At 43.6% G+C, this 25,240-nt stretch overlaps 2 protein-coding genes and 1 long non-coding RNA gene across 13 annotated transcripts in view; 1 reads left to right on the top strand and 2 right to left on the bottom strand.

Moving 5' to 3' along the window:
• The window catches only part of LOC106732738 (tumor protein p53-inducible nuclear protein 1), a 61,002-nt gene extending 59,240 nt beyond the window's left edge, over window positions 1–1,762 (bottom strand). For 4 of the 5 annotated variants that reach the window (XM_075920351.1, XM_075920350.1, XM_075920352.1 and 1 more), the window contains exons 1-2: window positions 1,720–1,756; window positions 331–521 (exon numbers count right to left, since the gene is read on the bottom strand). The gene's annotated coding sequence lies outside the window, so the exon portion shown is untranslated. Of the gene's footprint in view, window positions 1–330; window positions 522–1,719 lie in introns of all 5 variants that reach the window. The other variant, XM_075920358.1, reaches the window with a different exon arrangement.
• A 146-nt stretch (window positions 1,763–1,908) lies between these two features.
• NDUFAF6 (NADH:ubiquinone oxidoreductase complex assembly factor 6) overlaps window positions 1,909–25,240 on the top strand; it is a 36,638-nt gene continuing 13,306 nt past the window's right edge. For 2 of the 7 annotated variants that reach the window (XR_012901308.1, XM_075920345.1), the window contains exons 1-7: window positions 1,909–2,128; window positions 4,175–4,274; window positions 7,800–7,922; window positions 14,307–14,363; window positions 18,279–18,381; window positions 20,691–20,824; window positions 24,436–24,537. Coding sequence is in view for 6 of the 7 variants with exons in the window: in XM_075920345.1 (XP_075776460.1) it covers window positions 1,953–2,128; window positions 4,175–4,274; window positions 7,800–7,922; window positions 14,307–14,363; window positions 18,279–18,381; window positions 20,691–20,824; window positions 24,436–24,537 (795 nt within the window). In the remaining variant the exon portion in view is untranslated. Of the gene's footprint in view, window positions 2,129–2,155; window positions 2,351–4,174; window positions 4,279–6,038; window positions 6,199–7,799; window positions 7,923–14,306; window positions 14,364–18,278; window positions 18,382–20,690; window positions 20,825–24,435; window positions 24,538–25,240 lie in introns of those variants that run through there. The other 5 variants (XM_075920346.1, XM_014578998.3, XM_025190122.2 and 2 more) reach the window with 5 other exon arrangements.
• On the bottom strand, window positions 10,941–24,989 carry LOC142826992 (uncharacterized). Its single transcript, XR_012901312.1, has 2 exons — window positions 24,664–24,989; window positions 10,941–11,151 (listed from the first exon to the last, which is right to left on the bottom strand). It is a non-coding gene; the product is annotated as an uncharacterized LOC142826992 (long non-coding RNA).

Here is a 25,240-nt window from a genome sequence, read left to right as displayed (position 1 = left end):
CTTTGTGCTGTAGGGCCACACCTGAAAAGAGAGCTTAGTGGCCAAGCTGATCCATGTCCTTAGACTCCAGGCTGTTGTACAAAGCACTGTCCTTATCCCCAGCCCTGCAAATTGTGGGACCAGAGTTGCTTCTTGTGTCATTGCAACAGTTCCTCCTCCAGGCATCAAAATCATGCACCATCAATTCGGGAGATCTGGCAACACTGCCTCCCTCTCCCACCAACAGCCCCAAGCTAGAGAAGCAGCCATTGTACCCTAACCATCTTCTATCACTATCCTCTGCAGCCTTTCCCCACACCTGCCTCCACAATCCCCCTGCTCCTCACCCACCTTTCACAGGGGCTCTGTTGCTCCTCACATCTGGCCCCCTTGGACCTTAGCAGGGTGGCAGCGATGGTACTTGCGAGCATGGTTTCAACCTCACTAAAAACAGTGGGAGCGACAGCCAACTTTATTGAGGGCAGTCTCCCTCCCAATACAGAGTCTGTAAGGAAGTGGCAGCCATCTTGTTTGCTTCACTCCTATTGACAGTAGTAAGAAATGGTAGCCATTTTGAATAAGGGAAAATTTGAGCATAGGCAGCCATTCATTTTGTTTTCATTGAACAGGTAAAAAACCCTACACACACATACCCCAAATTGCAAGCCTGACGATCAAATTGTGAGAATTGTCAGCACTGAGAACTGTGAGGAGCCACTGTTAAGAGCTGACAAAGAGCTGCATTAAGGAAACCATTTGCAGAAGTGCACAAGTTTCATTGGTTTACAAGAACTGTTTTCATTGGTTTTACAAGAGCTATTCTTGAGTGCCATCTTCTGGAACCTTATTTAACTACTAACAATTTACACACTTCTAGAGCTGTCTAGTAACACACCACACTTCTAAATAGTAGGCTCAAACTGAGCAACTGAAAACTCTTCTATTCTACGTATGTTTTAAGACCATGCTCATCACTGTCGCACCTGAGCGCCTTCCAATAGTGCATTAAGCCGCCTGAATCTATTATCTATCACATATTGTTTATTCTCTCCGCTTATTCCGAGATGGAGGAGCATCTATAGAAAATTTCATGTTGTAGAAATTGTGTTATAATCTTATTAGATTGATACAGATGTATTTGCAGAATAGTGATAGAAATGTAGCCGTGTTAGTCTGGGGTAGTTGAAGCAAAATGCAGGACAATGTAGCACTTTAAAGACTAACAAGATGGTTTATTAGATGATGAGCTTTCGTGGGCCAGACCCAGTTCCTCAGATCAAAAAATCTGAGATGTATTTGCACACATCTGTTGCTAAGAGAGAAGCATAGGTGCTGATTCCGTGAGTGCTCTGGGAATGCAACACCCAACGGAAAAATTAATAGGTGCTTGACACCCACTGGCAAACAAACTCCTCCACTTCCCCCTAGCACTTCACCTTCAGCCGCACCTCAGTAGGTTATGGTAGCTGCGGTGACTATTGGGACGCCTGTGGCTTTGAGAACTCACCCTTGGGGAAGGCCATGCTGAGAGGTACTGTCCTGTAGAATGGGAAATAAAAAGTCCCTTTGACCAGCAGCCTCCCGCTGCTTTTTTTTTTTTTTTTTTTTTCAAACACTGGCCTCAGTCCACGAGGGTAATCGTTACCCCCTGGTCTCTGCCTGTCTGCCCGCCTCTCTTCCCGGAACTTAGCTCTAGCTTTTCCTCCCATCCCTGATTTGGCCCCTCAGCACTATCCTGACCTTGCCGCCAGCTGCTGGATCTCCCAGGACAGTCAATGCCCACCCCTCTTCCGATTGGCCCCCTTTGCCACCCCTGCCACCAGGAGTGCGCAGACTCTTACGCCAAGTAAGGGCACTGGCTTCAGCAGCCGTTACTGAGCATGCCCACAGCGCCCGCCCCCTGTCGCTGCTGCGGGAGCAGAGCAGCCCCCGCCGGCAGAGGGGGATGGGCCGGGGACGGCGCACTAGGTAGCATGGCGGCCGCCATGGCGCTGCGCTGCGGACCGCGCTCCGGGACTTGTTCCTGGCAGCGGCTGGGGCCGAGCGCCCGCGAGCGGTTGGCGCGGCTGGCTGGCAGGCGCGGGAGCGCGGCGGGCTCCAACCGGCCCGGGCCCGGCGGAGAGGTGCGCTACTGCGCCGAGCTGCTGCGGTGAGTCCGGCGCAGGGCTGAAGCGCGGCGGCCTCCCCATGACCCGTCGCAGGCTGCCTGTCGCCCACCCCGCGGGGCCGCCCGCAGCTCGCCGGGGCAGGGCCCCTCCTCCCCGCTCGAGGTCTGGCTGAGGATGGGGAGGCTGCCTGACGCCCGCCTGCGCGTAGAAGAGCAGAGACCGGTGGTTTGTGCAGAGCTGCTACCGGTAGCACCTTCTGATTGGTAGGGTCGTAAAGAACCGCTCCTACAATAGATTGCTACCAGGGGTAGCACAGTCCTACTCTACAAGCCACCGGCCCTGTGCTGAAAGGCCCGCTCCCCCCAGCTATGTCATTCCAACTCCCAGCGTAGACACTGCTAGGTTGAGGGAAGTTTTCTCTTGAGACAGTGGATTATTTATAATAGCGGTCGCCAGGCTTTTGACCTGGTGCCCTCTCACACATGTTAATTGCTGGCTCTGGGATGGAGGGACACGGACAGGGGAGAGAGCGCGAGAGCTGAGGCTGGGACAGCAGTTGGGGGTGGGAGCAGACCTTTGGCTGAGGCCTGCAGCCACACACATTGCAGCTGGCAAGACCCTTGTGGCTATTGGTCCAGGCCCCAGCTATGCCCTCCTCAGTTGACCTTAGGGCCAGTAGTCCTGAGGCAGGGGCAGGTGTAATACTTCTTTAACACATCTTTTAAAATGACGATTTCAAATTGATGGTATTCCTTTAAAACTGCCTCATCTGAGGAATGTTTGCTGTGTGTGTAATTAGCTATGAAAGTGCCCTTTAATGACCTGATCAAAATCCTACTGAAATCAATGGGCATCTTTCCTTTGCCTTCAGTGGGGTTTGGATCAGGCTCCAGAATAAATTTATAAAGTAGCTGCCCAAGGTCACCCAAAGTACTTTTCAGGGATTTGTTCTAGTTTTCTTTTTGCTTTGATTCTAATAATTAAATAGTTAAAACTTGCCCACTTTTTTTATTTTTACTTCATCTGTGAAACAAATGCAATTAAAATGAGGTGGGCGGGAATTAACAATTCTCCTGAAATGGAATAAATGTGTGCCCAGATTTTGAAGTTAGGGGCTGAACCCTGAAACCAAAATTTCACCCTAATGTGAATGGAAGGCTGAAAAAAGGCACCTTAACTATTTGGATGATTTTGAATTCTGCTTGCAATAAGAATAGTTGTGTAGGACTCTGCACTTTATGGCATGGTTGCGTGTCCTGCAGTTGTTTTTAATGTAATGGCATAGCCACATGATCAAAAGAATATATATCACTTTAGATCAGCAGCATATTACCTGTAGTAAGTTTGCCATAGCCGTAAATTTTATGCTATGATTGGAATTGCAAACAAACAAAATATGTATATCTGAGCTGGGAATTTGATTCTCAGCTTGAGGAGACCTACTTGGATTAGTGTTCATTGAGCCAACAAACAAAAAATAAAGCATATGCATGGAAGTACAAGTGGTGGGACAAGGTAGCTGCATAATGCCCTGAATACTTGCTCATCCAAGTTCTTAGGCAGGTAGTTGGGCTGGCTAGCCTGTCAAGCAGATCATGTAGCTGCAGCTACATTTTATGGTTAGCTATTATTTTATGAGAGCTAATGTGGCTATGTCTTTTCAAGCTGGGAATCACACCTCCAGCACCAGGAGTAGACATAGCCAGAAATCACTGTCCAGCGAAAAGTCCTCTGCCAAGGTCCAAAGAGTTTTGTATTTTATAATAAAATATTACATTTTCTGCGTGTGACTGTGTGATTAGAACACAAGATTGGCAGTCAGGAGATCTGGGGCAAATCTTTCAATTTGATTGTGAAAGATATAGCTGCTCCCAGTTGGTGCATAGGATGTTTGGATTGCATTCTGGGAGGAATGAATGAAATGTGTTTTTTTTTTTTTTTTAAACTGTTCACAGTACTACTTTTGTTTTGGTCAGTATTACTAGCTGAGCTTGCAATTTATTCTTATTAGAAGTAAATTCAGTGTTTACCAATAGAATGCTCAATTTACATATAATGACATGTACTCTCTTGTTTATCATATATAGGAAACGTGACTATGAAGGGTTTCTGTGTTCTCTATTGTTGCCTGCAGAATCCCGCACCTCTGCTTTTGCTCTGAGAGCCTTCAATGTGGAACTGGCCCAGGCAGGTATTAAAATATAATTGTGAAAAACTGACCTATAACAATCATTCCAAGATTCTAGGTTGAACTTTAAAGAAATATTGCATGATGAGATTAAACTTTCGTGTTTCAAAGAATATCAAAGAATGATAAACAGATGGTCCACCACACAAGGATGTAAAAGGTTAACTGGAAAGCCTTACTTTTAATGGGTGAGGCTTACCAGTTCTGGTTAACCAGTAGGGGCTGGAACAGCTTCCCGCCTGTTCTAAGCAGAGAGCTGTTCCAGCCCTATGGGGTACACAGCAGGTAGAGCTGCTCCAGTCAGCCAGAGCACCCCCTGTCTGGTGGAAACTTTAACTGTTGCATATCTTGGTGAACTAAAGGAGCCTGGTTGAAGCTTTTAAGTGTCAGAAAAACATTTATAAAATACCAGAATAACTTGGTAAAATGATTAAAGAATAAAACAGTTCATTCAGTATTTTATGGTCAAGGGTTGAAATCTTGGCCCAATTATTTCCCCCTGAGTTTTGCCTTTTGACTGGAAATTCACCCCAACTCATTTAAATTCTTTTGGGATGTATGGCCACATTTTTGAGAGAAGCTAAGCACCCACAGTTGCATTGGGGAGCTGAAAACTCACCATTCCTGGCAAGGTACTTAGCATCTTGCTGATTTGGGCATTGAAGTATCCGGACTACAAACAGTTTAACCTTCTGCTTCATACATCATTACAAACAATTGAACACTGGAATCCACACTCCCCTGCAGACTTTTTTGACAATGGCATAGCTATCATCTGATTTGTTCTCTCGTAGCTGCTGAATTCCTGATAGGAAAAAAAAGGATTGAGAACTTTTACTACCGAGGCCTGCCCAACATGCTATAAAAACTCCACAGTCCACTAGTGCTACAGTAACTAGTTTTCTGCATATAAAACCAGGGCCAGTGTTAGGGGGTAGAAAGCAGGGAGATTGCCTGGGACGCCACACCACAGGAGCCCTCGCAAACCTACATTACTCAGGCTTCAGCTTCAGACCCTGGTGACAGAGCTTAGGGCACTGGGCTTCTGCTCCCTATACTGGGCTTTGACTTTCTGTCCTGGGCTCCTGAGATTTAAAAACTGGCCTTGCTTAATGGATCCCCTGAAACTTGCTCACAGCCTTCTAGAGGGCCCCAGTCTCCTAGTTGAGAACCACTAGCCTAAGAAATTAGGTGTTGTGACTGAGTCACAACTTATAACTTTTAGTCTCCCAGAAAATTCCTGTAATTCATAAAGTGTGATCCTGGGTTTACACTACATGATTACTTTGGTATAACTACATCGCTCACGGTTGTGAATAAGCCACACCCCCAAGTGACGTAGTTATACTGACATAAGTGCCCACATAGACAGTGCTGTGTAGGGGGAGCTTCTCTCTCTGACATATATAGTGGCTTTGGTGGTGGGGGAGGTATAAAGCAACAGGAGAGCGCTCTCCCATTGTCTTAGATCATCTTCATTAGAAGCGCTACAGCACTGCTACTGTGATGCTGTAAATTTGTAGTGTAGATCTGCCCTGAGTAAAGTCCCTAAGGTCCTTTGAAATGAATGGGAAGACAGAGATGCCTTGCACTGTGATTCACAAAAACCATCATGCTAGGCAAGGACCTACCTAAGCTAATATCCAATGAGAGCAGTGTGTGCTACACTTTGCCCCTGTCTTGGAAAAAGGCAGCTAAGTACAGAGTGCAAGGAGGGGCCAATGTTGTCTTGGGATTCTCAGCTGCAAACACTCTCTTTGCAGTATGTGCCTACACTGTTAGAATGAAGCAACAGGGGAGGAAGCGGACTTCCCTCAACTCTTAGCCTGGTGATAAGGGTATTCATCTGGGAGATTCTTGGTTCAAATCCCTCCTCTACCTGAGGGAAGAAGGGATTTGAACAGGGATGTGACCCCTCTTAAGGTGAGTTTTCTAACCATTTGGGCTATGGAATATTCTAATGTGGGGATCCCTCAGTCTTTCATGTTGAAGTTATTGCACTCTGATTAAATAAAGTCTATTGAAAGGAGGTGATAGACTCAGGATCTAGTTGAGTCCTCTAATGACCAACCTGTAGAGCAGCGGTTTCCAACCTTTTCCAGATGGGGACCCATTTTGACAATTTAGGAAGACTTGATGACTCAAGGCAATTCAAAAATGGAGCAAGGAGGGAGGCCAGAGCCACCTGGGGAGACACTTGGTGACCCTTCTGAAATGTAATGGTGACCCATATTTGGGTTCCAACCCATAGGTTGGGAAACCGTTCTGTAGAGTCATCTTATGCTTGTTTGCTCTCTCAGGGTTGGTATACTAAAGCTGAAGTCAGTGTAGTTGACTTACAGTACTGTGTGTATGCTGCGCTGTGTTGACAGGAGACACTCTTGTTGACATAATTTCTGCCTTTTGGGGAGGTAGCATATGGGCATCGATGGGCGAGCACTTTGCCATTGATTTAGAGCTTGTCTTCACTATGGAGGCAAATCAAACAAAGTTATGCTACTCTGATATATTCAGCTATGTGAATATCATAGCTGGAATCAATGTTGCTTAGGTTGACTTACCAGGTGTCTTCATAGTGCAGTATCAATGGGCTTTTTGAGCCCTAAAAACAGAGGTGAATACTTGATATCACCTCCAGGGGGACCCCAAGCTCTTTTACCCCAAAAGAGCTTGAAAAAGAAAAGAGGAAAAACAAGCTGCAGTCTCTGATGGCTGACCCCTCAGACTGAGGCATGCAGATACACAGACAGACCTTCCAGGACACAAGAATCAAATCATCACCTTAAAAGAAGTGATTTTTATTACAAAACAAAAGATAAACTTGATAAAGCATACTTGGTTGCTAGATGTTACAGAGCAACCAAGGAAAACAAATTAAAAAACAGAAAAGTCTCAGCACAATGCTCAGATGGTAGTAAATATGAAGGGGAGGCATAGATTCACACAGAGCAGTTCAAACCAAACCACAAAATAAAGAAAAAATACCCTGAACACGATTGGACTCACATTTTCCTGGTACTCACTTCTAATTTTCTGATTGTTCAGTCCACTCCCATGCCATGAATTCCATTGGGGGGGTGTGGGGATGGTAGTCCTGCCTAGGTTTAAATCATTCTGTGTTTCAACTCCTGGTTTAACTCTGCACAAAGAAAGTAGGCAGGGAACCTAGATCCATTTCAAATTTCAACCCTCTATTTCTCGATTGGTTCTCCCTGCCCCCTGGCCGACACCTTTGCTAAGTACCTGAGTTAACCCTTTAGTCACCGGGTGCTGCTCAGCACTCTCCCTGTTCATGACACTGACACTTAGTATATCTTCACCAGATTCACCAAATCAATATCGCTGCATTGATTGTAGCAGTGCCAATTTAGCCAATAGTATAGATAGCCTTGTTTGTGAAAAGATATCTACAGATGGGATGTGATCATGCAGATCATTCAGTAAAGATGCTATGCTTCTTGGGTATCTTAAGCTAAATATTTTCAGGAGACTGTAAATTTAACTCTTCAATGTATTCTTTCCAGATTAAAGACTCCATAACACAGAAGACCATAGGTTTGATGCGAATGCAGTTTTGGAGGAAAGCTGTGGAAGATATGTACTGTGATAACCCACCACATCAGCCAGTTGCTATAGAATTGTGGAAGGTAAAATCTCTCCTGTCTTAAAATCTACTATATATTGGAGAGTGTGTATCTCTGTCTTCAACTCCTTCTAAATAGTAGGGGATCACCAAATTCGGGGGAAAAAGCTTCCTCTTATCATAACTTAAAGCAAGGTAAGGATTTGCTTGTGCCAGGAAAATAGGATGTGCCTGGAAAGGATTGCTTTTCAGAAAACCATGCAGAAAACAGACTCATCAAGCAGGTGAAGGGGGCTGGCTGGGGGCATGCCCCCCTTCCCTGTCCCAGTCTGGGACTGCCCTAGCCCCAAGCCTCCCATCCCCCAGATATCCTTTAGAGAGGGCAGGGGGGCTGAAGCTCCCTCACCCTCTTGATTTGTATGGGGACCTTGCTGGTTATTCCCCTTCATCAGGGAGTAAGGGGAAAGTGCACAGTTTGCTGCATTCCTCACTGTAGCTGAGAGTGCAGGGGCAGACAAATCTGGACCTGCCCCAGCCAGGCGACATGCTCCCTTCCCTGGCTGTGCCTGCTGGAGCTATAGCAACCATGGAGAGATGCTTCTCACCTGGCCCCAAACTACTATGGTGGGAGAGGGCTGAGGTAGTCCTCTCTTCCCAAGGCAGCCTGTATATTGAAACCCTCATCCTCAGCTCCCTTCCCTTCCCGAACAATGATTTAAATGAAGCATGTATATTTTCAATTTATTTTCTAAAAAACAAAAGTTAATTGAGTTAAGGACCCACGCAATACTGGGCAAATCTTCTAGTTTACTTATGTTTATTCTTTTACCCAGGGAAACTGTTTTGTTGTTTTGCATATACTGTACTGCATGCTAACAATATTTTGTGTTATACAGGTAATGTATGATATGTGTTATTTCCTAGAAGCAAAAAAGGGAGAGATGGACAGTGATGATGCTGATATCTAGGGAGAAGGTACCAGAAGAGTGTAGCAAGTAGTCAAATCTCTGTTAATCAGAGAACTTGCCTTCTAACCCAGTGAAGTGGCAAAATTAAGAGTGAGGATTGTAAATAGGTATCAATTAAAGAATTATGTAAACTTTCTTGAGCCTCTGCTAGTCTTTTTCCAAAGGTTTAAAAAGTGAAAAAAGTCAGAAATTAGTTTGATCTGAGACTAAAGCTAGGAAGCAAACCAAACAAAGATACACTATAGGAGGTCTAAACCCTAAAAGTTACCAAATAATGTACATAGTTTTATCCCATTGCACTCAGACTTCCTAGAAAACTATATAGCTGACAGATTGTCATTTTAAAAAAAACCTTGAATAAAATGCAAGTGCTAATTTGGATGCTGAGTTACATGGATTTTACATACCTACCAACTTTTGAAATACTTGCTTCAGTTCACATCTGTGTAAGTTCATGGAAACTCCAGAACCAAAAACTCAAGCCTACCTACAATTTGGCATCTCCACTGACCATGGTTGAAGACAAAATGACAGCTGACTGAACCTGTTCACTGTAGTTAGGACCCCACTGCACCATTTGACTGATGCTTGCCTGTACTTAACATGGGAATAAGTATACCCCAATATGTTGCTTTATAGTTATGATTTCCAGCTGGGGTAGGTCATTGCTTTAGGACCACAAACTGACATCTTAGACTCTCTAAATAAGGAGCCATCTGCCTCTCTGTTGAAAATGCAGAACAAATAGGGAACCCCCCTATAATGATGGATTACTGTATTGCAGTTTGTGTATGATGAGGGTTCACTTGAGGACATCATGAAGCCCCATCTGCTAACTGTCTGTGTTTGATCTGAGGTCAGGGCTCACAGCCCTTTACCATCTCCTTTTTTGATGCTGGCACTTCTGGGTTGGTAGATGCACCTGGGATTCTCTTCGTCCTTTAGGTGTGAAGCCAAGCACAAATCAGTGCCTGTTTCTGTCAACAACCCTTTTCCAATTATAATTGGATTTAAACAAGAATCTGCTGAAGAAAGAGAACACAAGTATTGCCAAGAAATAAAATAAACTCCATCTACTTGAGTTTCGTCTAGGAATAGTGTTGAATCTCCTAGATATCACCAGCTGAAAATTGTTTTCTTTAGCCACAGTAGAGCACTAATATAATTATAAATAAAAGATGGCAAATATTCTGGATTTTAGTTACAGATTATTGGATTCAGAGCCCCAATAGGACACACTAGATGTTTTGCTGCAAAAGGCAAAATTTGAGATTGATAATCTTATTTTTGCAACTTTATGCTTTTAATTCACTTTCTGTCTCTGTGACTCAGTACATGGCAGAGTGCCCACATTCAAGCATGTCTCTGTTCTCCCACCTTTCTGGGATTAGAAGAATGGATTTGGTTCTTAGTTACCTTTTTCTTTGCAAAGATCCCTGGCTTGGGTTATATCTACAAATGTTCTTCCCAGCTCTCCTCATTGGGGCCTGCCTATATGAAAAACAATCCTTTCTTCACAAAGTATAGGTGTAGCAAACTTTGAGTGGATGGACATCTGGATAAAATGCCAGATTTTGAGAGAACTTGTTGGTCATATACCCACTTTCCCGAGAGCAAAACAGTCCCGTAGTTGGAGAGGGAATAGAGCCATTCCTGCTAGGGATGTTACATCTCACTTATTTTGCTAATTGAATAATTGATGCCGTTTGCATTGACTATTCCATTAGTCGATAAGGGCACTTCCACCTTTGAAATGAAGCAACAGGCCTGTTGCTACACTTCAAAGGCGGAAGCGCTGCCGGGAGCACAGGGCCAGTGGGGGACTCAAGCAGTCCCTTGCTGGCCCCATGCTCCTGCGGCATTTCAAAGTGGCAACGCCGCATGGAGCCCAGGGTCAGCTGGGGACTCCCCACGATGATCCTAGGCTCCATGCAGTGCTTCCTTCCTGCCCCTCCCCGTCTCTTTCTGATAGAGGCAGCAAGGATTGGGTTAGTGACTAGTCTGTTGACTCTCTGATAAGCAAAAGCTTCACATCCCTAATTTCTGCAACAAGGGTTGCTCTCATATCTGGCTTCTCTGTCAGGCACTTCAAAAAAGAGTCAGTTGCCAAATGATCTGGTGAAAAATAGTTCACAGGCATTTATTGGGTACTCCATTAGCTTGGGTGAATGAAGAGAACACAGAGGCAAACTACCAGTTTCCTTGGATTACCTTGTCTTCATACACTCATATTGGTTCCTGGAGTCGTGATTATATTTCCTGTGCCACTGGATGCACCCAGAAACCTCTAGTATGGTTATTTTGGTCTTTGCAGAAAGTAGCTGCCTAATAAATGACAGGTTGTTATAAAAAATTCCTGTGCAAAATGTTTGAAAAAAATAACCTGCAGACCCCTCTCGTAGCTCAATTCATATTGTTTCATGGTTAACCTTTCTTCTATCAGACACATTGCATACATATTTTCATTACTAGGTTTGCATGGGGAACAATTGCAGTTTTAAACATCAGTCATCAGTTTGGTGTATACTACATACATCTTCCCAAATATTTTACATGTAATTTGACACACTTTCAAACTTGGTGCCCAAAGTTTAGTGAGCCTGACTTTCAGAGGCACTGAACACTTGCAGCTCCATTGATATTTAAAGCCTAAACACCCATGCTTGAAAACTCCAGTATTTGAACATGTTTTGTATTTTATCAGGAAACTTATCAAATTGTATATGTAGCGCCCTGCTTGAATACATAAACTTGTGGATAAAAACTGCTATCTGTTGTTTTGCAGGGCTGTATTCCTTGGAGATGCTCCGGCCAAAGGAGAGGCACATTGTGCTGCCACTCCCACAAGAACATGTTTAGACATACCCCAAGCTGTGTTTCCTACCTGGGGTTGTACAGCCCTGTTGGCAGTAGTAGTGAGGGAAGTATAGCTGCGTGGCTGGGAGGAGCTTCCGGCACAGAGTGCTGGCTCCTATGTGCAACGGCACCATGCTCCTCTTCCGGCTGCAGTCTCCTGGGATTAGAGCCTTGTGGATTAGCAGATACTGATTTCTCTCCATGGATATTCACATCAGCAAGTAGACATAAGAAAGGGAAGAGCTGAGCCAGAGTCTGCATTGGCTGGGAAATGAACCCAGACTGACTGACTGCTTGGAAGGCAGCTATGCTAACCCCCCCACCCCCCACCACCGTGCCCCTGAGACATTTGAATCTATGCGCTGCATATATGAAATTACAGTGTATCTGTGGGCTGCGTTTTAAAAAACTCCCATCGTGGACATGAATTGAATCAATAAGAGCCTAGTTCTAAACTCACTTTGGTGGGAGTTTGAGTGTTCAGAGCTTCAGCCAGGGCTTGTATGTCTGAAGTTATGCACCCAAAATCAGAAGTTATTTTTGACATTTTGGGCCTGAGTATCTGTAATTTAATAAAATTTCACTTGCTGCTTCTTGAGTGACCAGATGTTTCCTTTTAAAAGGATAGTCCCATATGTAAGCCCTCCTGAGGGTGTCCTAAATTTTTCTTAAATGGGTAAATTATTCTGTGTTTTCTGTCTGTCCTCTCTGCACCCACCACATCACTCTGGATAGGTCCTGCTGCTGGTCAGATCTCTGCTTGCTACCCACCCACCAGTGGTAGTGGTGGGGCAGTGGTCAATGATGGGGGTGGGTGTGCAGGGCTGGTGGTGGGATAAAGATGAAGTGCATGGGGCTGGCTGCTCCCTGTGCTGGTCCATCGGAGAAGCCCCTGTGTTAGATGGCTCTCCGTCAGTAGGGTCCTGTTCCCCATCCTGTTTCCAACTGGCACTGGCTGTGAGTGAGCTGGCTGGTGATTGCGGGGAAGTGCTAGGCAGCAGCTGGTTACAGGTTGCCTTTGGTGCACACCCATCAGCCCTTAATGTGCGTCCCTTCTTGCTGTCCTTTCCCTGCTTTACTCCTTTGATTCCCCAGTCCAGCTGCTCCTTTGTATCCCTCCCGGCAGGCCTCATCCTGCTCCCAGCACTGTGCAGAGGACCAGCTCCTGGTTGGAATGCTCAGCTCCCCAACAGGCTGGCTAGCAGGCTCCTTCCTTTCCCCACTGCTTCTGCCTGGGCCAGTGCTCAGGGAAAGCCCAAGATTCTCTAGCCACAGGTGCTGGACAAGAAGAACCAAAGCCCCACACAGTGCTGGCACAAGGAAACCTCTCCACCTCTCAGCAAAGCTCTGGAGTGGCAGAGGGAGTGAGTTCCAGACCTGTTCACAGCCCAAACCTGCAAGCTCGGTAACAGCATCCCCCTGCTCTGGCAAGGGGCTTAGCACACTATTTGCCCACTAGGTCCTCCTACAGAGAGCATAGGGCTGTTCCATCTAACAAGCACCCTCCTCTGCAGAGCTGCATCTCTGGCCAGTTTTGCTGAAGCCCTGCAATCAGCTTCCTTGCACTTAACCCCTTCCTGCCATGCTGTAGCCAGGGGCATGAGGCAATTGGGTTATGTCTGTTCAGCAGCAGCCTGGAGGTGTTAGCCACCTTTTGACAGTCTGTTGGCAGGAAGGAACAAGCTACTTCCAGCCACTGGAGGGCATGGGGTGTGGGTGGGCGGGCATCTAGGGTCTAAACTAAAGTTCACTGAAATCATCAGAAAGATGTACCTTTGCAACATTTAAAAAAAATCTGCAAAACAGTTATTTAGGGTTTAAAAATGGATGCAAAGAAGCAGATAATGATCTACAGAAAGCCTTGATTCTGTCATAAACAGCTGATCATGTCAGACTCATTGTACATAACAGTACAACCTGGCTGAAAAACTGAAGGTGATTTTGAGATCATTATTGTAAATAATAAGATTGGGAAAACCAGAATAGAGTGAAGCTGCTATGGAAGGACGGCAAGAATTTGGCAGAGATGAGATGCTGATAAGATGGTAGAAGATTATTAGTTTTCAACAGCACACTGAATAATTATAATTTTATATATAATACTCATCTATATTGGCATATTATGTATAAACAGTATCTGATGACATATCATATACACTCATGCTAATTATTATTCTCCTTATAAGCCATTAGGGAAATCTTTTACTCTCTTCATTGCTTATCTTAGTAGGAAATCAAATGTTCTTTTGGGAAGTGAACAATGTGATCTGCAAATATTTTGTGGGAAATTGTAATAGAATGACTTAGTAACAAAATAAATGTATAGACTTAAAAATATTTCCTTTAAAATGTAATTTTAAATTTAAAAAAATTCCCCTTCTCTACCTGTAGGCTTGAGATTCATGATTCTGTTTCTTCTGCAGCAGCAGTAAAGACATCAGTTGAAAAGTTTTGTACTTAATTTGTATTGCATACATTTTATTCTTCCTGATACTAATCAAGTCAAATCTTACTTTTAGTAACAAAAATATCATTTTTAAAAAGACAGTATTTATCATACTTTGCTTTCAATAATTTTCCTTTTTTTTTCTAAACTGTAACAGATTTTCTTTGTTAATTTCCAGGCTATCAAGAGACATAACTTGACTAAAAGGTGGCTTCTGAAGATTATTGATGAAAGAGTAAGTAATTTTTTAATCTGTTTTATGCATCCATATTGACTTTTTGAATCATGTGTACCTAACCAAAACGAGTTAATCTAACGAGTTAATCTTTTCTGTTTCTGTATAGTTGTATTCTCTTCTTTGGATAGGAGTGCCCTATATACTAGGGATCTAATAGTGTAGTCGATTAATCGATAAACAAAAGCTTATAAATTAACGCTATTGACTACACACATTTCCCTCTCCCCCTCTCCCTGCCATTAAATTTTTTAGTAGGCTGGCCAGCAGCCTGGCTCACACTGGGTCCTGGTCCTATACCTATTTCAGCTCTTAATTTCATTTTTCGCTTTAAAAAACAGTAGTGTTCATGGAATCTGACTCTGAAACTTAATGTCTTCATGTACACAATATGGTTACGTCTACACTGGCCCCTTCTTCGGAAGGGGCATGCTAATTTTGAAAGTGGGAATAGGGAAATCCGCGGGGGATTTAAATATCCCCCACGGGATTTAAATAAACATGTCCGCCGCTTTTTTCCGGCTTGGGGAAAAGCCGGAAAAAAGCATCTAGACTGGCCCGATCCTCCGGAATAAAGCCCTATTCCGGAGGATCTCTTATTCCTACTTCAAAGTAGGTTACAGGTTTGAGAATAGGATAGCAAAGTAGGAATAAGAGATCCTCCGGAATAGGGCTTTATTCCGGAGGATTGGGCCAGTCTAGACGCTTTTTTCCGGCTTTTCCCCAAGCCGGAAAAAAGCGGCGGACATGTTTATTTAAATCCTGCGGGGGATATTTAATTCCCCCGCGGATTTCCCTATTCCCACTTTCAAAATTAGCAGGCCCCTTCCAAAGAAGGGGCCAGTGTAGATGTAGCCTATCAGTATAAGCTTCCCAATACCACCTTGTGAATCTGCCTCACTGCTGACTGGAGAGTCTAGAGATCTATGGTCTTATGTTGTGCTTAGGCCTTGGGCTCGCCCTCAGCACTGAGATTAGTTTCACTCCAAGATCAGAAATGATTTGCTCTTACACACTATTGGCTTCTATTTGATTCTCATTTCTAAAAGATTCTGTGCTCTGCAATTTATAAGTCCTAGTGAAATACTTTCTCAAGATGCCTTTTCATGCTATCCTATTCTCATCCACTCATATCACTTCAGTCTCCTGACAGCATTCTGTGACACTGTTTGGCTTTTAGAAATTACTGTAAAATATTTCTATATTGCCTCTTATCAAAATGAGTTATAAGCTTAAAATCTCATATCAAGATGGGTTATGATAACATGCTCTTTTATGTATCCTTCCTTACAAAGATCTCACTAAGGTACTTATTTATAGTGTCCTGATTACTTTAGTTGTCTGAATGCCTCACACTCTCTAACATATTATCCTCACAAAACCCGTATGAGGTAGGGAAGTGCTCATTTCTCCATTGTACAGATGGGGAACTGAGGCATGGGAAAAGTTAAGGGACTTATTGAAAGTCACATGGGAAGCCTGTGGTGAAGCAGGCTATTGAATCTGGGTCTCAAATCCTCTGCTAGTGCCCTAACCCTTGGATCATATTTCCTATAAAAACACTTTTTAAACACTAATTATTTTAACATCATCACTTCAGTGTGAAATAGATACATATTAATATCCACACTCTACGCTGAAATTAAGGAACTTGGAAGTCCAGTGACTCACCCAAGCACACACAAGGAGTCTGTTTCAGAGAACACTGAGGTCTCTTGACTCCCAGGCCTGTGTGTGTTAACAAGACAAGTCTTCCTGTCATAATGAGTGAGTGTTATATTTCTGACAGCATTTGCATGAGACAGCCAGATACACTCAGTAGTTTAGACGTGTTTTTAACAAGCACACTCTAGAGCCGCGATGGGCATCTAGGTTAGTGAGTAGGATGCATGAGCAGTTTTCCTTCATGTCAGTGGGCTGCAAGATTGTCATGACCAAGACCGTTTCCCAGGATAAGGTAGTTTTGCTAACTGCACTTGCATATCTAGAGTTTGCAGGATGTGCCAATTGAACCATAGCAGTACTTTGATTAGATACAGAGGGAGGGCATGGCTCTCTCAGTAAATGTTGTGTGCAGACAGCACATACCTCACATCATGTGCCCTGGCTTTACATGTGTGTCATTTTGTTAATATCTGTAGGAAAAAAACAACCTGGATGGAAACCAGTAGAATTTTTCAACCCTGCATGTGAGCAGCAGTAAACAAAATGTCTTATGGCCATACTTAGAACCCTGGGCTGCAGGTTGCCCATCACTGCTGCTGAGAAATATATTCTGATATCTGTAATTTTTTTTCACTGAGATATAAGCCTCATTCGCTGATGATAAAATAGAATTGGCAGTTACTGATGTAAACACTGTACAGACCCTTCATCAGAACCAAGAGTGAGAGTCTGCAGTAGCATGGCATGAAGACTCTGAGGCAAGGCTGGGCAAAATAAGGCCCGCAGGATGGATCTGGCCTTGCAAACCACCAGATCCAGCCTGCCACCATCCCATGATCCAGTGGGAGTCTCAGGCAGGCTCCCTGCCTGAGGGTCTTGTTGGGTTGCTGGCCGGAGGCTACCTAAGGTAAGTTCCTCCTGGCCAGAGCCTGCACCTGGCACTCCCCCTCCTGTACCCCAATTCCCTGGCCTAGGTCACAAACCAAATTCTCTGCACACCCTCCTGCGTCCCTGCCCAGGTCACAACTCAAACCCTCTGCATCCCTGCTGCTACACCCGTACCCCATCCCATACTCTGCACCCCCTCCTTTATCCCAATTCCCTACCCTAGATCACAACCCCCTCCTGCTCTAGGTCACCACTCAAACCCCTGCACCTTCCCCTGGGCCACAACCCCCTCCCAAATCCTACCCCCTCCTCCAGGTCAGAACCCTCTCCTACACCCATGTGTGGTCTCAGATCCTGCACCCCCTCCTGGACACTTTACCCCCTGTGGTACCCCAAGTGCTTGCCACAACCCACTCCTTCACTCAAACTCCCTCCTAGACCCCACACCCCCTCCTACACTCCAATCTCAAGCACCCTTCTGCACCCAACCTCCATCCCAGACTCTGCATGTCCTTCATTAATGTCATAGAAGAATGCGGCCCTTGACCACTTACCAGATTATTGGAGTGCCCCCCATTAAAAATTACTGCCCACCTTTACTATAGGCCAGGTCTGTACTACAAAGTTTTTTTTGTCAGAGATATATTGGTCAGATGTGAAAAGACCACACCTCCTAGAGGACATAGTTATGCCAGCGAAATCTCCAGTACAGTGCATATATGCAGACAGTGTGTCTCCATCAGCATAGTTAATGTTCAGTGTTAGCATAGACATGTCAGCCCCAGGATATGAGAGCTTGTATAAGCTCAAAAGCTTGTCGTTTCTCTTTTAAACACAGAAGTTGGTCCAGTAAACGATGCTGTCTCTCACATCTTATCTCTCAAGCATAGCTGATGTCATTTGGGAAAGTGGCAGTGTTATTGTCAGCAAAAAGCTCCTGTTGGTGTATATACTGTACCTGTCGTAGGGGATGTCATCTGTGTTGCTGTGTGGGCAAAGCACTTCCAGTGTAAACAAGCCCCAATGGATTTAATGTTAGTGCAACACTACAAGAGAGAACTTAAATCCACAGTAGTTGTGGTTCTTTCAACAACTTTAGTTGGTTGCTCTTTCACATACGTAGTATTTTGTGTTGCTGGAGATGTTTTTAAATGTGTTCCTTAATGTGTATATGGTTATAATCATAAATGTGTGTAACTACATACGTGCAATTCTTCTCCATCCTCTAATATGTTACTTTTTTCCACTATACCTAATGAAGAATTAAGTAGATCTGCTTATAATTATCAGTTTTTACAAAAATCCTTTGTTCATGTTGGAATACAGATTCATACCTATTCATGTTCTGTTCCCAAACTACAGGAGAAAAATTTGGATGACAGAGCATATCGCAACATGGAAGAACTTGAAACATATGCTGAGAACACTCATAGTGCTCTCTTGTATCTCACCTTGGAAATGCTGGGTATGTGCTTTTCCTTCATTAAGATTTGTATGGAGAATTTATCAATACATCTATTACTGGTACTATATTTATTAGAAGGATTTTCAAAAGTCCTGATCATTGAGCCAGTTCGGCTTCCATTAAAGTCAGAAGTAAAGTGGCCATTGACTTTAATGGGAAAAGAACGCTCAGCACTTCTGAAAATCCAACCTTAAATCTACAAAACTGAACCTATTGCAAATGCCATAGCCATATGTAACTCTCTTAAAAATGTATCATATGCTAAGTAAAAAAACCAAACTATCAGACCCTGAGAATAGGCCAGTTGTCTAGCCTATCAGTCATTGACTATTAGACCTATTTATTTAGAAAGGGAAAAGGAGTGAAGAGTGTAGGGACAATGTCTAACTCTGTCTATATTTTGGATGAGAACTAACCACATGGTTCTTGAGCACTCAACTGTCACTGTGTACTTCTAATATTGGTAGTAATAATCCGCCTCCATGTTTTGAAGGAAATCTCTTTGATGGACTGACTTCCATCTTTTGATTTGATAGAACCAACTCTGGAGACTTTTATAGCTACCATGTCTATCTCAGAATTCACTTTTCTGCTCACCAGCTCTGATGGTTTAGATGGTCTTAACTAGAGATGTCAAAATTTTGATTAACCAGCTAATCGAGTAGTCAATGGAATTTCCATTGACTGCTTGATTAGTTGATACGGGGAGAGCGGGGTGCTCGCTATTCTGGCTGCACCTCTGCCTTTTAAATGTAGCAAGAGTCCCGCGGGGCTCTTGCTACATTTCAAAAGCAGAGGCACAGCAGTCAGGACCTGGCACGAGCAGGGACTGCTTCAGTCCCTGCTCGCGCTGTTTCCCCACTGCACCTCTGCCTTCCCTTCCCCTCCACCCACAGAGATGGTGCTGGGGGAAACTGGCTTTTAAGCTGGCTCCCCCCAGCACCAGCTCCTGCTACCCTCCTGCCCCCCTTGCTGGCTCTGATACAGAGGCAGCAATGGGTTCGGGGGGGGGGGGGGGAGAGGGAGCAACTAGTTGAGTAGTGACTCGACTACTAGTCTTAACCAAAAAAAAAAAAAAAGTAAAAACCTCAGCCATATCTCTTTGCGCTATATTACCCCAGTCCAAGCCCAGATTCTATAATATAAATATTAAAGAATAATATTGAAAATGTGCTCAGAGAAGACACTGCAGCTTCAGAAAATATAGGCATAGCTAATTTAGACAAGTTACATTAGTGAACTAAATATAATTTTGCAGTGACATAGTAGCTAAGAACACCAATCAGATCAAGAGACGAATGGAACGCAAAATAAAAGGACATTTTGACTAAACATCCAGTGAGGAGGATTGGCAATATAAATATAGACATAACTGAAGAGAATAAATGCCAAATTAACTATGCTAAAAGTTTTTGTTTTCTCTGAACAGTAAAACTTAAAGCTTTTGAGAAACCTCAATTTAACCAACGGCTCTATAACCTAAATCTTCCTTGCTTCAAATTAAAGCTCATTACCTGTCCTGCTTTCAGTGGACATGGAGAACAATTGATCATTCTTCTTTCTAAGTCTCTTAACATATTTGAAAACTGTTATAAGGACCCATCTCCCAGTCATCCTTTCTCAGGACTAAACATACCATTTTTTTAACCTTTCTCCAGACATCAGGTTTTCTAAACCTTGTATCATTTTTGCTGCTGTCCTCTGGAGTCTCTCCGATTTGTCCTTTCTTTCTTAAAATGTAGTGCCTAGAACTCTAGCTGAGGCCTCACTAGTTCATAGAGCAGAACAATTGTTCCTGTATCTTACAACACTCTTGTTAATATATCATATTCAATTTGAAATCCACAGTAACTCTCAGATCCTTTTCAGCAGTACTGCTGCATCACTAGTTATTCCCCATTTTTTAGCTGTGTATTTGATTTTTTTTTTTTGCTTTCTAAGTGTAGTATTTTATACCTAACGATTGTCTTGTTGATTTTTAGACCAATTATTCAATTTGTCAAGGTTACTTTGAATTCTAATCCTGTCCTGCAAAATGTTTACCATCTTAGTTTTGTTCTTGCTCCTTTTTTTCCTTGGATTCATGAACTCTGTCATGTCATGCTTGCTTTCACTCAAACTGCCTTTCACCTACAGATTTGCAATCAATTCCTCCCAGTTTGACATGATCAATTGCTTTGCCCTTCTTCCCCAGTTACTTTTATGTCCTGAAACAAGAAGTTTCTGCCCATGAGACTTGTTAATATGTTACACTCGGGCTGCTCTATTACTGGTTATGTGGTTTATAACCTTCATTTCTACAAATACAGGTATACGGGATATCCATGCAGATCATGCAGCCAGTCACATTGGGAAAGCACAAGGCATTGTCACCTGTTTAAGAGCAACTCTCTATCATAGTAAAAGACAAAAGGTCTTTCTTCCTATGGACATTTGTATATTGGTAAGTTTAGACTGGGAGCAAACAATATATCTCTTAACTACATCTCTCTGCTTTAGATATATACCATTACACTAGAAAATAAGTGCCAAAGATCCGAGTTGCTTTTAGTAGGAGAACGTTCACTTCCTGTGGCTCTCAGTATCCCCCAGCATGCTCCTGCAGAGATAGGGCTTATCTTGATCTTGTTGCTTTGCTTCTTTTAGGAGGTAAGAATAGAACAGTGGTCACCACCCAGTAGATCGGGATCTACTGGTAGATCTTGGAGCCTCTGACAGGTGATCCTGACTGGTTTGGCCAAGAGGCTACCAAGCACAGCACTTCAGTTGCCTCTTCTCCCACTGCTATGCATCTCCTGACCTTTGCCTTGAGCTGCCTCCCTCCTGCCCCCCGGGAGTTTCCTGCTTGCTGTTCAGAGCAGGGAAGGGAGAGGAAGGGGCGCTGATGTCAGGGTGTCCCTTCTTCTCCAACCCTATATTCTAACTTCACAAAACAGGGGTGGAGGGAGGGGAACAACAGGGCTTGGAATGGAGGGAGTTTGCTGGTTGCTTTTGAGAGTGATGCAGGGCCAGAGCAGGGGTGAGCCTGCCTCAGCCCACTGCACTGCCACCCAGGAGCCACCTCCGAGCCCCTGCCCCAGTCATGAACCTCCGTCTACACCCCCAAGCTCCTGTCATAATCCTGAGCCCCCTGGATCCAAACTCTCTTACAGAGCCTATATCCTGAACCCCTCCCAGTCTAGCCCAAATCCCTGCCCTAGGCTTAGCTCAGAGTCCATCTCACACACCATATCCCTTAGCCCAAGATAAGAGCCTGTGCCCCAACCCTCTAACCCTGCCTGGTGAAAGGGGGGGAGGATGGAGTGAGCAGGGGCAGGACCTCAGAGAAGAGGCACAAAGGAGGTGGAGCAAGAGTATTTGGGTCTGAGGTAGATCCTGGGTTGCACTTAAATTCAAAAAGTGATCTTGTGCTTAAAAAGGGTAGAGACTACTGGATTAGAGTGATTGGTTGATTTATTTAGTGCTAACTCACTGCAATTTTTTTATTAAATCCAGTAGCATTTTAGGATTTTTCTTTCTTCAGGTGCAGAAATGGCATTGGAATCAATTGTCTTCTTGCAGCCCTAATTTCTCTAGTTTTGTTCCTTTTGTTTTAGAATGAGCTCCCCAGCCTTCTCTCTGCTGCGCTGTGCTCATATTCTTACTACTGAATTGAACAGAAAAAGTAACTACAGGCAGTCCCCGGGTTACATGGATCCGACTTATATCGGATCCCTACTTACAAACGGGGTGAGGCAACCCAGCACTAGCTGCTTCCCCCCAGCAGACCAGGGAGAAGCGAAGCTAGCACCCCCCCCTCCCCAGCAGACCAGGGAGATGCGGAGTGGTTTTTCTCAGCAGACACCTCAGCTTGAGAATAAAGGACTGAGGGAAGTGAGGTGTGGGAGAATAAAACTGAGCTCTGGAGAAATGTTTGGCTAGAGTTTCCCCTACAATATGTACCAGTTCTGACTTACATACAAATTCAACTTAAGAACAAACCTACAGTCCCTATCTTGTACGTAACTCGGGGACTGCCTGTACAAGTATTTTCTCACTCATTGCTGTAGCACATGGGGTCTAGTTGGACAATTTGAAAAAAATCCACCAAACTGATACTGGAATTCAATAGCCCTTACGTCCATGTTAGGGAGTGTGGGTAACAGCAGCCCACGGCCCATTGGAGTTCCACCTGTAGCCCCGCGGACCTCCTGTTTGTTCACTTCCCCCACATGCCTCTTGTGTACTGGGGCACCAGAGCTCCTCACTTCCTACTTCTCCTTCTCCTTCTCCCTCCCAGCACTTTCAGAGTACCACAAACTGCCTGATTCATGCTCCATCCCAACTCCTTCCCCTCCCTGATTTGTGGACTTCCAGCCCTGGAGGGGAGGGGAAGGAGTAGAGAAGAGCGTGAATCAGATGATTCTCAAAAATGCTGGGAGGGAGGAGGAGGAGTAGGAAGTACAGAGCTCTGGTGCCACAAGAGGCATGTGGAGGCAGAGGTGGTCTGCGGGCTGCAGGGGAAGCCTTACACAACCACTGCCTTTTGTTTTAGAATGAGCTCCCCAGCCTTCTCTCTGATGCGCTGTGCTCATACACTAATAGATAATTGTAAGTGACACAAGGATTAAAACACAAGTTTCCCATTAATGTTCAAATGGCTAAATTTGTAGGCATAACACTGGATATTTATTTCATAATTTCTCAGTTTGCATTTTCATGGAGGTTAAGTCCATTAATGGCTATTAGCCAGGATGGGTAAGGAATGGTGTCCCTAGCCTCTGTTTGTCAGAGGGTGGAGACGGATGGCAGGAGAGAGATCGCTTGATCATTACCTGTTCGGTTCACACCCTCTGGGGCATCTGGCAGTGGCCATTGTCAGCAGACAGGATACTGGGTGGGATGAACCTTTGGTCTGACCCAGTATGGCCATTCTTATGTTCAAATTATGACATTCTCATTGTTCTTATATAAATTGAGCTGATTATGGCAAAGTTTAAGGCACATGTCCTAGTCTTTGATGAATATCGTTCAGTATCCTTGATTTGCAAGTTTTGTTTGTTTTGTGTAGAATAATGAAGAGCTCCATATTCGGTAAGCTTTGGCTTTGCTTTCCAGCTAGGTCAGTGCTATGTGAATGGCACAGAAGCATAAAATGGCTGATGCATCCATCTCAAACAGTAACTCAAAATGGGGCTGGTTAGATTGGAGGCCCTTCCAACTTTTACACCTTTGTTTCAGTATGATTTAATCTCTCACACCCATGAACTCCCACTCCTCTCCACCCCAGAATTGGGCTTGCCCCTGCCATAAGAACCAAGCATATGACTATGAAACTCTTCAGTCATTGATGGGTTTAGGAGATGGGTGCAAAGGTAACTTTCCTCCTGCCCAGACTGAGAGTGTTGTAGAAGCAAAAAATAACAGGGCAGCTAGTCAGTTGCCAGATTGCTCTTGAACCTGTGTCCTCTGTGTGGCATTGTCTTCACTGTAAACTTTTACCATGTTCCATTATCCTTGTGAATAAGTAAGTTAGCTGACATGCTGCTGAACAAAACTTGTCTTAGTTTGAATTAGCCAGAGCGTCATGGTCACCATTGTGTAACCTCATTCAGTTCTCTGTAAGGGTTCAAACATTGCAATATTTTGTAGTATAGACCAGCCTAGTAACAATAACTTTCTTCATGGGCTAAACAGCTATTTTTCTGGTTAGTCCTTAACTTTTTCCTTTACCTTGCCTAGCCTCAGTTGGCTGGTTGGTTGGTTTTTTTAAACTTGACATGCAGTAAGTTGATTTCAAGTTTCCAGAATTTAATTTCTAGCTCAGTTTCCTGAGTTTCTACAAAGTATTCAGAGAATCAGTTTATGCAAAGACTTGAGTAATTACTCTTTCCTGTCTTTTTGTTCACTAAGGTTTGTTCATGCTGATTACTTTAAAACCACGAATAAACAATTTTCAGGTTTTTTCTTGTAGTCTGGTTGCCAGGCAGGCTTCTGGCTTTCCTACTCTATTATTAAGCAGAAATGCATGTTTTGTTTTTGTTTTTTGGGGTTTTTTTCGCTCTTCATTCTCAGCATGGAGTTTCACAAGAAGATTTCATAAGAGCCAATCAAGAGAAAAATGTGAGAGATGTAATTTACAACATTGCCAGCCAGGCGCACATTCATCTAGAACATGTGAGTTCCCTTTTGTTTATAGCATATAATTAATATTAATGTTAAGTGTTGTCAGAATGTGGTCTTGGGTGGTGTGTCTAGCTGTGCACCTTTTTTATGATGTCAAATATTTTAAAAACACTTTACCTTCATGTTCAGTCTCCAAGTTTCTTCAGTCCTGAACGCCTATGCTGAAAGCAACCAGGAAGGTGCTGATGGCGATTATTTGAAGAGTGCATCCTTGTAGTGTTAAACTAACTGGCCCATGGAGTTGGAGAATAAATACCACAAAAAACTTACTCTAAAACAACAAAATAATTTTTGAATGAGAGTCTCTTCATTGTAACATACTTGCAGAAATTTGTAGATTTACAGCTGTATGTGTATATAACTACTGATACAAAGTGTTTGCGCACATTCAGTATAACCTCAGTTACAAACATCTTTTAAATGGAGGTTGTTTAACTCTTGAGTAAAATGTTTTCATTGTTCTTTTATAAGTTTATAACTGAATATTAATATAGCTTTAAAATGTTACTATGCAGAAGAAAAATGCTGCTTTTAACCATCTAAATTTAAAGGAAACAAGCACAGAAACCGTTTTCTTATCTTGTAAAAATCTTTTTTTTAAACTTTCTTTTTTAGTAGTTTACATTTAATACAGTATTATATTGTTGTTTGCATTTTTCTCTCTCTGCTGCTTCTGATTGTGCACCTGCAGTTT

This window comes from Pelodiscus sinensis, chromosome 2 (assembly GCF_049634645.1).
Source record: "Pelodiscus sinensis isolate JC-2024 chromosome 2, ASM4963464v1, whole genome shotgun sequence".
In the NCBI taxonomy this organism is placed as follows: domain Eukaryota; kingdom Metazoa; phylum Chordata; order Testudines; family Trionychidae; genus Pelodiscus; species Pelodiscus sinensis.
The sequence above is the reverse complement of the archived record's forward strand: the minus strand, read 5'-3'. Positions and strand labels throughout refer to the sequence as shown.